General features: G+C 36.2%; 1 protein-coding gene across 2 annotated transcripts in view; it reads right to left on the bottom strand.

Annotated features, from left to right (window-relative positions):
- Positions 1-13,323, bottom strand: part of ADAMTSL1 (ADAMTS like 1) — a 454,178-nt gene that overhangs the window by 270,239 nt on the left and 170,616 nt on the right. For both annotated transcript variants that reach the window (XM_056117099.1, XM_056117100.1), the window contains exon 6: positions 3,879-3,953. In XM_056117099.1, the coding sequence (XP_055973074.1) occupies positions 3,879-3,953 (75 nt within the window). The remainder of the gene's footprint in view (positions 1-3,878; positions 3,954-13,323) is intronic.

The raw sequence follows: 13,323 nt of genomic DNA, 5'->3' as shown, positions 1-13,323 counted from the left end.
ACAGATGGGTACCAGTGGCTGAAAACTATAGGTTTAGACTATTCAGTTTTTATTTTATTCTCTGAGAATCAGGAGATCATTTCTGAGTTTTCTTAGCATTATTATGATTTTTACATTAACTTTGCATTTATGTATTACCTGCTCTTTATTCATACTATCTGGTTACTTAGTGAACATTTGCTAGTATTCAAATGTAGAAAGTATAGTTATTTAAAGACAGAATAATTCCGCTTTTTAGTTCTCATATTAAAAGACTTTTCTAGTTCTAAATTCGGTATCGTGCACACATATTATATTTCTGCTTTGTTTTATTGTCAGATCTAAAGGTGTTCAGAGGTTATTGCTGACTGTACTTAGGAGTGACGCTTGGTGAAGGAACCATATGTGGAACCGAAGATTCAAATAAGGATCAGTGGGATGAAAGTCAAATGCTTAATCCCCATCATATCTCTCTGGCCCCAAATTTTATTTTGTACTTGCTTAAAACATAAAGAACTTCTTGATTCCCAAAGAATTCCATTCTATATTTGGCCAATGACAATATTTTTGGAGTCCTTTTGTTGTAGGAAATCTGGGAATCCTGCAGATGGGGGTAAGTTGGGTGTGTATTTCAGAGAAGATTAAATCTCATGCAAGCCAGAGTTAATGGAGATTTATTTCTCTTTTCATGAAGGGAGCTAGATCGAGTAACAACAATTTCCAAAACATTCATAAGAACCGTTGGTTTGGGCAGCAGCTTTTTCAGCTGAAAAAAATGGAGTGCTTTGGTAGAACTCAGTCTTCTACCTTAAACTTAGTCACAATAACTTCCTTCTTACATGGTTATTTGTATGTGGGAGGGGGCAGGTATTGAACCAGAGCTTCATGCATGTGAGGCATGCACTATACTGCTGAATGACAACCCCATATTTTACATTACAAAGACTTCACCTGAATGTCACAAATATATATATATATATATTACATAAATATATATAACACAGATACATATATAACATATACATGTTTTTATATATGTGTATACATATATATTATATATAGCTATAAAAATCTCATATCTTCTAAAGACTGGAATTCTAGAGTTAAGGGCATTTTTTAAAGGACTCTGGACATATGAAAGTACCTAAAATATTTTAACTAAATAATGCTACATGTTTCCTACTCCAAGTTAACTATAATAAGGAACACGGACAAGCAGAAAATACAGGTGCTCAAGTAGAAGCTTGAAATTCTCAGTTGAAGTCTGTGTAGTCCTTGCTTAGGGGAAGGTCAGGCTGTCTTTCCACACCTCAGTACAGTGAGGACCTCACAGAAGTATCTGACACATGGAAGGAATATTGGTCTGTGAGAGAACCACAGTTGTTATCATTCAAAGGACTAGATGTAAAGGGCTGAATCTTCTTACTCTAACCTTCCTTCTTTGAAATGCCTTACAGGCAATTACACTAATTTGTGGCAATATCTGTAGCACTGTAGCACTGTCCTCCCATTGTTCATCGATTTGCTCGAGCGGGCCCAGTAATGTCTCAATTGTGAGACTTGCTGTTACTGTGTTTGGCATATCAAATATGCCATGGGGAGCTTGCCAGGCTTTGCTGTGTGGGCGAGATACTCTAGGTAGCTTGCTGGGCTCTCTGTGAGGGGTGGAGGAATCGAACCCAGGTTGGCTGACCTGGCCACATACAAGGCAAACACCCTACCCGCTGTGCTATCGCTCCAGCCCATGGTAATATCTACAAGACATAAATTAGTTCTGGAAAAGTTCTGGTGCTTAAACTAATTGATCATCTTGTGCTCACTTTGGCAGCCCATACACTAAACTAATTGATCATCTGATTTGAAATTTATCCCTAGGTCTTCTAGCTCTCCTCTCAAAGTACTTCTGACTATAAAAATGAGTGAGGCCTAAACCAGATTGTCAGGTTATGTTCTGGGTTGCCTCAAAATACTAAGTTACAAAGTAGACCAGCTTCTGAGCAGGAAGGGAAAAGGACAGCAAGAGAAATAGTAAAATTTACTTACACACTAATTTTTCTAAATTATATTTTATATATAAAATCAAAACAAAAATTTTCTTAGTTACACATATGTTATCAATAGTAGGCCAGTTGCAAGAAATAGGCTGATTACAATTTGCAGTTTTATCTATCAAATCCTTGGCACAATTAAATGAAACAAGGTCAATTAAACCAAACGAGGCCAATTCTCCTGATTTAAAATGTTTGCACAATTAGGAATACCTCCCATAGTCTGAGAGGCAAAGGCATTTATCAAATAGAATTTTTCCTTTAATTATATTCCTTTGGGTTATATTTTCCTTCTACATAGAAGGTTCAGTCCTCCATTTAGTGAAAAATCTTTGCATTATATGTTTTATTTTAGCCTATCACTATGGAGAAAAATACTGTTCTTGAGAAGAGTTGTTACACCAGCAGTTACCTCTGTTCAATTGACAAGGGAAAAAACAAATCATGTGAATGGTAATAGTGTACCACATACATCATTGTCTGACATATGAATACTATTTTGGAGACATTTCAGGAATGGGAAAGAACTTTGATCCATATGAAGAGACTTGCCCACACTGCTTGACTCTGCCTAAACTATACCTTACTTCAAGCTTTACTACACATGACCTTTCAAATCCCACCTCTCCCATGAAATCTATTTTTATTTTTATGAAGACTCTAGTAGGCTATCTGAACTTTTATAGACTCCAATTTGTCTTCCTCTTGTTTGTCTTTCTAGGATGATTTCATTCACAATCCACTTGCCAAAAGATAATGCTTGCTACCTAAATTGGTTTCCTAGGCATGTGTGTGGGAGAGGAGAAAGTGCAGAAGATGATAGATGGCTCCTCAGGATCCCAGGAATAATCACAGTGGGGAAGATCGCAAACCCTCAAGGGACTAACTGAAGTGTAATCATCCAGTGAAATGGAATTTTACAGAGAAGACAAGCATATCCTCTCCTCTTGCCCATTGTTGATAGTCTATAATTTCATGCTAGTAATTTACAAGGCTACATAGAAACAGCACTAAATAGTGCTAGAAAAAGAAAACAATGTGGATATATACTATTGCCTTGACATGACTGAAGATAGATTTTTGCACAAAAAATGGTGCTGCCATGCTACCATTTGATCTTTGAGGCATAGGATACTCCTCAATTATGAATTCCAGTAGCTGTTTACAAGATATCAGAGTCTTGTATAATCTTAATACACAGGATATTTATTTAGAACATATGTAATTGCTCTAAATAAGTGTTAAGTAGTCTATTGTTTGTCTCCTGAATTGATAAAGTTAGAGAAAACAAGAGTGTGGGTGATGGGTAGAACAGAAGAAAGAGAGTAGGATTTAAAGAAGGAAGAAAGGCAGCTGGACAGACAGTAAAGTGCCTTGCACATGGCTAATCTCAGTTCTATTCTGGCACTGCTGATGGTCCTTGAGCATTGCCAGCAGTAGTCTCTGAACACAGAACTAGTAGCAAACCCTAAACATAGTCAGGTATAACCCCAAAACAAAAGATAAAGAGAGAAGTAAAAAAGGAGAGGTGAGGCAAGAAAATGATTGAGTGAAGAAGAGAGAAATGAGAAATTTATTTATAAAAGAAGAAACATGTTCTTAACTTATGAACAATCTATCACGAGCACCTATTTTGTATTTTTCTCAGATGGCTGTGGTGAGAGATAATTACTACAGAGGTTTCTGCTATCTCATGAGGCAACCCAAATATAAACAGAAGCATCCAAAATATCATGTTATGATAGAGTTGAAAGATTTGTACTTTAGTATTTTTAATCTCTTCTGAGAACAAAAGTAAATGATAATGACAATTCTCAAACCCTGAAGAAAAAAACAATTCAGTTTACTTACACAAGTGATCTGGTCCTTTTAAGACTAGGCGAATATGTCTACTTCCATAGGGAATAGCCACCACGGTATCTTCCACTAGAGAGAAACAAAATGAAGTCTTAAAAGCACATAATAATGAAATTACCCCACAAAACACAAAAATATTGAATGACTCCAATATACTGCCCTCTATGACAGTCTTTTAAAAAGTGTTTGAAATGTCATCCAAATGTTTGGGAATCAAAATTTCCCTTTACCCTCAGATAAAACATGCTTAAAAAATAATGCAATTATCAGTGAATTCAAGAAAGATTTTGCCTTTCAAATTATGCATTTTGATATGTTAAAAAATGAATTTACATTCTTTAATTTCTGATTTTAAAACTTTGTCCTATACCCCCAAATATCTGTGGATGAGAGTAAGCTGGATTATTAAAGGAAAATAAATTCTAATGTTCAAAAGATGACATACTAAAACCTGAAATTCTCTCTGGAAGAGTATCTTTGATGAGCAGGATAGATAAAGGAGGTGGAAATATATGTGTTTGTATTCTTTAAACCCTCAAGGACAGAAATCTTGCCTTGCAGTCCTTCAATATCCTGCACATTATTAACACCTAATACTAGTGAGTGTTCCCTAGATGGTTATATATATATATATTTCTTAACAATTGCCTTCTCTGTTTAAAAGAAAAAAAACCAGACTGCATTGCAGATCATTTAAAAATGGATTACTTCTCACAGTATTCTATAATTGAGATTAATTTCCATTGAAATTAATCTCAATTACAGTCACAAGAACTACAGTTTAATGAAATGAATGGTACATTACAGACATACCAAACATCACAAGCATTCTTATTTAGAATGTCATTTATGACCATAATCTTATATTTTATGGTACAGATGAATTTTATTTCCATCAACATTACGCTGCTTGCTTCTTCACACAAAACTTGTAATAAAAACAACAAAAAATGGTATATTCTCCATTCTGCATCAAAGCAAAACTTCTGATAAATATGAATAGCCTGAGATCAAAGGAAAAAGGGCATTCCAGAAAACAAGAAAAAATCAGGAATTAAAAAACACATTAACACATTCAAAATTTCTGTGAGTTTCTCTGTTTTTTACATTTTTTAGTATTATACATTATCTTATCTTGGAAGATTTAAATAATGAGAATCTCAAAGCAGGCAATTTCTCTGAACCTTAGATGATAAGTAATAAATCTCAGAATTTCCTCAACTTCTTTGATCCTAAATTTCCTTATTTTTTAAAACAAATAATATTTACTAACACTTCTTTAAATAGAGATATGAACTAATAATATAGATGTATAGTCTGAAATATAGGAGGTGTTTGGTAAATATTGCATTCTCCCTTTATTCTAAATCTACTTAAAGACAGGTATCGAAAGGGCATTTATTTTTTATTTTCCTTTTAAACACTTCAAGGCCCCTACCATATAGTCAGTTGAATGAATCACAAAGATCATATGCTCTCAATTCTTTCCCTTAAGAAATTTCATTTATCAAGTTCTTCGCAATATTGAATATTCTACTCATGCCACGACCTTCAGGCTGCTTTTAATGTTATACATCCTTGAAGAAATGGCTGAATTTTAGAGAGCTCAGAGTTTGTGACATATATCACAACACATCATAAAAATATAGAAAGGAAACCAAAAAAATTTAGATTGATCTCACCAAAGCTTTAAATGCACTGCATAAGAAGATGGATTTTTAAGTTTACAAAAGAAATTCAAAGCAGCTAACATAATGGGATTTCTCAAAATAGAAAGTCTTTGTTTATCCACAGGTCAAGTAAAGTGCAAGTAAAAGGGAAGCTTTCTGTTTGGTCCTGCAATGCTTTGTGGCAGTTTTCTGACCCACACATGGCTCAAGCAGTCTCCCTCTTATTTTGGTGAGTTATTCAAATTCCACATGCTGGGGCATTCAGACTATCTTTTGGCTGGTGCATTGCACATTCACAAATATATGGTAATGAACCTGCAAGGCAGTTGGAGGAAGAGGGTGGAATTGGAAAAAAGTAGACTGAGAAAAAATGAAATGTTTCCGGATACTCTCCACTCCTTCGTTAGAGAGGAATATGGATTTGCACAGGTTAGTACAAACTTGAATCATCAGCGTCATACAGCAAGAGAGGTCAGGAGTGTCATGACCTGTTTGTCTATGGGTCTTAAAAGGATAATGATCAATTGACAGTCATAAGGCAATCAGTAAAATCATGATTATATTTGAATGTCTCCTAGTACCAGCATGTTTCATGCTAGGTACCAGAGCTCAGCAATAAAAATAAAAACTATAGTTCCACAAGCTGGTCCCTAAAAGTGACTTAAGATAAAAATATGTGGGGAAACACTGCCACATATATTCATTTTCTTGTTTGTTTTGGGTCTATCCCCAGCTGTCCTCAGGGCTTACTCCTAGTACTACAGTCAAGGACCACTCCTGGCTGGTTTGGGGAACCATATGGGGTAATGGGGATTGAACATGGACCAGCCATAAGCAACATAAGAGCCTTAATCCCTTTATTATCTATCTAGTCCCTTGAAAGAACTTTTACTAATATTGTTTACTATATTAAAAAGTAGTCTGCCAATCTTTAGGAGGTTTTCATTATATGCCTTTATCTTTTAAAAAGTGCTACTTTGTAATTAATTTTAAAATAGATCTAATAATAAAATGAAGCTGAATATTTGTGCCTTTCAAAAATTCCCTCAGGTTATGAGTTATAGTGGAGATGTATGCTTTATAAGTAGCACAAAGAAGGTAAGTCCTTATTGTCCACCGTCTAGGTTAAAAACTCTGGACCCATCACATTGGAGTAATCCCAAGAAGGAATAGAGGAGGTAAGCCTTAGTATTACCCCAGTTTATTTCTTAACAGATTTTTCAAATCCATATATCAGGAAGCAGAAACTCAGAGCCAGGTAGAGTTCCTGTGTTGAAAAGACAACTAAGAGACTAAAGAAACAAGAGGACTGCCTAGAGCTTAAAGGACAGCACACCAGAAATGTGACAAATCACAGATCTCAGACATCTGTAGGCATCAAGCATCTTACCCATGGTGATCAGTATGTGCAAAAATCACCTTCCACCAGGGAAAAGACCAGAAAAAAGAAACAAGTATATTGCACTCATATATGGTCAAGAACAGTATTTTATTTCACATCCAGACTGGAAAACTTAATAATTCATGGGACATTGAGTACTCAGAATGTCTTGCAGGGCATAATTAGCACTAGGTCAAACATGGCTTTGGTTCTGTCTAACACATTTTAAGACCCAAAGGATCAAATGGATTCCAAGTAATTAAATTGCTTCCATAATGAAAGTCATAAATATGTAAAAGGATACAAAAATATCTAGTATCCAATAAGATAAAAATTTTAATGTCTGGAGTTGGTTTTTAAAAATGAACCTTACCAGGAATAAAAAGAAACCAAAAAGTATAGCTCATACTGAAAATAAAAACCAAACAGGCAACAGAACATAGAAAAGGCACTTAAAATAGTTACTATAACTATATACCATATGTTCAAAAAGTTATGCACACAAAAGAGAAATTTCTAGCCCAGAGAATTTAACTGGTGAATGCCATCAAACATTTAAAGAAAAAAAATGACATCAATTTTATACAATTTCTTCCAGGAAATAGAATAGAGCTATCATTTCTCAATTCAATGCATGAGGCCACTCATAACCAAACCACACAAAGATGCTATAAGAAAAGGATACCACAGGCATCTTTAATGAACAGATATAAAAAAGAATCCTCAAACAAAACACTGACAAATCGAATCCAGTTACTTAGATAAAGAATAATATAACATGACTAACTAAAACTTATCCCAGAAATACAAGACTGGCTCTTTGTTTGAAAACAATTAATGTTATCCATCATAACAGTTGAAGGAAGAACAACCACTTGATTAAATTAACTGAAGCTGAAAGAAGCATGACAGAATTCAACAGCCATTTATGATAATATATCTCAGCAATTTTGGACAAGAAGAGAGCTTCTTCAGTGAATAAAGAGCATTAACAAAAATCCTATAACCAAGCAATCCCCCTTAGTTGTAAGAAACTGAGTTCCTTCTTCCATCAGACTGCGACTAAGGCAAGGACACCTATTCATAGCACATTTATTCAACAATGTGTTTAATACTGTCACTAGCACATTCACATCATGAAAGTAAATAAGTAGTCTACAAATTGAAAAGGGAGATATAATACTATTATTGTCTACAAATGACATGATAGTTTACACAGAAAATTCAAAATTTCTCTGAAGTAATAGTTTGGCAGGTTTATAAATATACTCGAATGACATTAAAATAAACCATGAATATACAGCATGGGAAATCATTAATAGAATTGTATATCACAGAATCTCAAATAATAAAGAAAAAAATACAGGAATATTCATTTGGAAATTTAAAAAAGACACTATTTGGAAAAGCTGCTGAAAATTTTAAAAGTGTAATTAAAATGCATAGACTAAAATACATAGGCTATGTATACAAAAACAAAGACTGATGAACAAAATCAAAGATCAAAGTAAATGGAGAGAACATGAAATGCTGAAAGATTGAATTGACAAAATATATTAAAGATCACTGTCACTGTCACTGTCCTCCCGTTGTTCGTGGATTTGCTCGAGCGGGCCTAGTAACATCTCCATTGTGACACTTGTTACTGTGTTTGGCATATCAAATACGTCACGGGGAGCTTGCCAGGCTTTGCTGTGCGGGCAAGATACTCAGTAGCTTGCCGGGCTCTCCGAGAGGGGCAGAGGAATCCAATTCGGGTCGGCCATGTTGGCCGCTTGCAAGGCAAATGCCCTACCCACTGTACTGTCGCTCCAGCCCATATTAAAGATATTCCATGTTAATATGAAAATTTACACAATATAATCTATAAACTTTTTGATTGTCATTTGGGCCATACTCACAAGTGCTGGGGACTTACTCCTGGCCTTGGGCTCAGGGATCACTCCAGGTGGGGCACAGGAACTGTATGGGGTGCCAGAGATAGAATCTGAGTTGACTGAGTGCAAGACAAGTGCCCTCTCTGCTATATTATCACTTTGGTTTCTATAAGACATTTTTTAAAAGTGCTACAATGAACATAGGAACCTATTTTTTTTGTAATAAACAGAGTTTTCAACCTTTGGGGTAGCATTGTAGCACTGTCCTTCCGTTGTTCCTCGATTTGCTTGAGTAGGCACCAGTAATGTCTCCATTGTGAGACTTATTACTGTTTTGGCATAACGAATACTCCACGGGAAGCTTGTCAGTCTCTGCTGAGCAGGCGGGATACTCTTGATTCCTTCCTCTGAGAGGCAGGAAGGAATCAAACCCGGGTTGATCACATGCAAGGCAAATGCCCTACCCGCTGTGCTATTATTCCAACCCTTGGGGTAGATGTCCAAAAGTGGAATTGTTGGATCACGTGGAGGACTAATTCTGAATTTTTTGAGAAATATCTATATTGTTTTCTGAAAAGGTAAAGTCAGTTGACATCCCCACCATCAGTGGATGAGACTTCCTTTTTCCCTCCATACATGCCAGCATTGGTTATTTTTGTCATTTTTTGTTTGTTTGGGGGCCACACCCAGTGGTGTTCAGGATTTATTCCTGGCTCTGCACTCAGGAATCATTCCTGGCTAGGCTTGGGAACCATACATGTTACCTACTTGAACCTGCATGAACAAGTGCCCTACCTCCTAAATTATAGCTCAGGCTCCTATCTTAACAAATTTGATTTAAATGACAACAGATTTTCTTCATTTTGTGGATTATTTTTTTAAACGCTCTTACAAGTACCTGGATGAAATGTGGAAATTGATTCTGAAATAATAAAAAAAGAAGTTGAAGTTTGAAGAAAATCTTTGCTTTCCTTTTTCTACATTAATAAGAGTCATATATGATAAAATATGCCTAACTATAAAATAATTTATTAAATCTATGGTATAAAATCCAAGAAGTTAGGTGCATTATGTTCAAGTTTTTTTGTTTCAATGGCAGCTTTTTTTCTCTTTTTTTCTTAGTGGTTCATATTCCTCCGCCCCTCTCAGAGATCCTGGCAAGCTACTGAGAGTATCCCGCCTGCACAGCAAAGCCTGGCAAGCTACCCATGACATATTTGATACACCAAACACAGTGACAAGTTTCACAATGGAGACATCACGGGCCTGCTGGAGCAAATTGATGAACAATAAGAGGACAGTGCTACAGTGCTACAGTGCTACATAAACTGGTACATCTTTCGGTTCTGTTTTGGATTCAAAGAAATGCAATATAGTTTGGATTGAAATACTTCTCATTTCCATCATTCACACCAGTAGCTTAAGCTTCAGTGCCCCAGCTGGCTAACTGAAACAGCATTCAAACTTACTTTCTTATTTTTGTAGCTGGACTCAATAGAGTTCATTCTCAACACAGTGCAAGAGTGATCCTTAAACAAGTAAATTGGATCAGTTCTCTGTTCCAAGTCCTCCAGTCATTTTTTATCTCACTCATACTAAAGGCACCAAGTCCTTACCAAATCCTGCAGCATCTAAACCATTTTTCCTCTTTCCTCACAACCCCTCTGCTCTTATCATTTCCTCTAATCATCTGTGAATTCCCTTTATTTCAGTCATTTTTGCTTTGCTCTTCAAGAAGTGTGTCAATAATGCAGCTATCTCTGGGGTCTTTGTACTTGTATTTCTCTATGCCCGCAATTCCTTTTTGCCTGACCATTGCATGATGTTCTATTGGTACCTCCTTGAGATTTTGGCTCTAATTCTATCTTACTACTGACTTCCTCCCTTCCAATTCCTACTGAAGATTGCAACTCCCTTGCAGCATCCTTGGTTGGGAGCCCATATCTGTCTCCACCCCTCTTCCTAGCTTCACTATTTTCCCCATGACTATTACCACATGACATATGCATGCATTTTATTTGTTTTGTTTTTTATCCGTTGCTCTTCCTAGCATGTAAACCCCAAGAAAAAAACTTTCTTTCACTTTTTCTCATGCTTCTAATACTATTGTAGCCCTTCCAGCATATAGCAGGTGTGTAAGTGACATTTGTGGTTGAATGAATAAGTTTCAGCTAAATGAATGTGAGGTTTTTATAGGTTCCTATATACACACGTGTATAGCAAACAACTGGGTGCAAGGTGAACATTTCTTTAAGGTTTTGTGCTTCCTTCTTAAAATCCAGACGTTTTACAATCTAATATACAGATTTGCATTTTATTGTAAACATGTCTTCAAAAACCTTTGAACGAGAGTGATAGTTTGAGAGTATGTTCCTCCTGAGCCACTATAAATCAGCATAAACCATATATTGATTGAGTAGCACAGTCAGGTATTAGTAATTTCATTTTATCTTGTTATTTCATTTTATCTTGTTATAAATTAGTGTTTCTGACCCTTACCACACAGAGAGCTTTAAGATGCCAGGTGATTTCAAAGTTTTCAAATACATGTGAGAGGTATACAGAACTTGACATGTCAAGTTGGTAGTAAAGGAGGAAGCTTCAGATTACCCTTGCCAGCTTCAGTGAGCAGTCCCACTTTTGGCTGACCCATCCTACATTTTTGACTCCAGACAAATCTCTAGGCTTTTCTGATGAACAGTGAGTTAACCATTATTCATCATAAAATTCTGCCCCAGAGTTTAGGCTCACAGGGAGACTAAGATAATAGACAATACCTGAGGAAAATGGCCAGAAAGACTCAAACCAGCCCAACCACCATGTAGATTCCTGCATTCTCTGCAAAACACTTTTTGATTGATAAGAAATGCAAAGGACCTTTAAAAAGGCCTGCACAAAACTCTTACTTTAAACTTAGTTCTATATACTAAGTTCCTTATCACTTGGAGCTCTGTTCTTCCATCTTCTACTTTCCAATAAACTTTTCTACTTTCCATCTCTGAGTTGAGTGGCTTTATTATTCAATATTTTCATTGATGAAAATATTGAAGAATCTGAAATTGCGAATGAACACAGAGACCTACTGCCACAGCTTCTGCCTCAACTGCATCAACAGCAAGTAGAATGCCACTTGCTCTAAGACTACTCTGAGTATACTTGGGAAATACTTAATGTGGACTAAAATAAAAAACAAACTTTGTGAGAAAATGAGTCTTTAATATCAAGAAGCAAAAATAGTAAGTGTTAGCTACATATAATCTTTTGTAGTTGTTCAGCTGATAAAGTAGACCAGAAGTACCTAAGGAAACAGACAACACCACAAGTATGTAGCATTTGCCTTATAAAACAGGCAAATGATCCTTTGATCTACCTTGATTTCTTTTGTCTGCATTCTTATTAGGCAATCAGAATGTCTTTTAGCACAAAGAAGCTTTCTTTTTAATTCACACTCTGTTAGATAAGTTCTTCTCTCTCTCTCTCTCTCTCTCTCTCTCTCTCTCTCTCTCTCTCTCTCTCTCTCTCTCTCTCTTCCTTTCTGGCATTTCCATCTCAGTCTTTCTCCACTCTCCAGTTTTTCTTTGTTTCCCTGAGGCTTGATAACTAGAGGTGAAAAAACTTGGATGTAAGTACAAAGAAATGAGTTCAATGTGGGAAATCCAAATGCTGGGAGTTTGAGAAGAGCATGAGGCTGACTTTCGGGGCCTTTTGGCAGATCGCAAAGAGGCCTGGCAGAGCCTTCCAGGTCTTCACAGAAGAGAGCTGCTCACCTGGCCTGTGCACTGGGCCCTGCAGAGCAGCCTAATCTCCCCTGCCTGCGGGTCACCTCACAGTCTGTAAATATAGGGAGGAAGCTTCTTCTGGAGTGGAGAAAACATAAATAAGGCAGCTAATTCAGCATCTGCTATAGATTGTGGTGAGGTGCATGCACAGACCAGGCTTCATGGATATAAATCACTTTGTCATGAGGCATCATCGGTGTTAAGGTAAATGAATCAATTGCATTTTGTCATTAGTGATAATCAGCAGGTCATGTATTATATAATTTACCTACTTTTAGTCCTGACTAGAGCACTTTTCATTGAGGTACTTATTTACAGTCCTAGAAATGACTTATGATTCTTAATGTGCTTCAGTTTGTCATTTCAAAGCTTCTCTATCATTGTTCCAGAGTCAGATACCAAGCAAAGAGGGATTTCTGCATAACCAGAGTTCTCTAAGATAACAGTAAGTAGAGAAGCATGAGAAGGAACAAAGGAAGAATTCTAAAATATAAAGCATGCCCTCAAAGATACAGATGGATGCGATCTTTTTTATCTAACAGTTTCTAGGTAACAGGAACTGATCCAGTTATTTACACAATTAGAAAGAGTTCCAACATTTCTAATATTCTTGAATTTCTATAAGTGACCTTTTTTTAAATTTTTTTTTTCTTTTTGGGTCACACCCAGAGATGCACAGGGTTTACTCCAGGCTCACGCACTCAGGAATCACTCCTAGCGGTGCTCAGAGGA

Source organism: Sorex fumeus, unplaced genomic scaffold, assembly GCF_029834395.1.
Source record: "Sorex fumeus unplaced genomic scaffold, SorFum_2.1 ptg000034l, whole genome shotgun sequence".
Taxonomy (NCBI): domain Eukaryota; kingdom Metazoa; phylum Chordata; class Mammalia; order Eulipotyphla; family Soricidae; genus Sorex; species Sorex fumeus.
The sequence above is the reverse complement of the archived record's forward strand: the minus strand, read 5'-3'. Positions and strand labels throughout refer to the sequence as shown.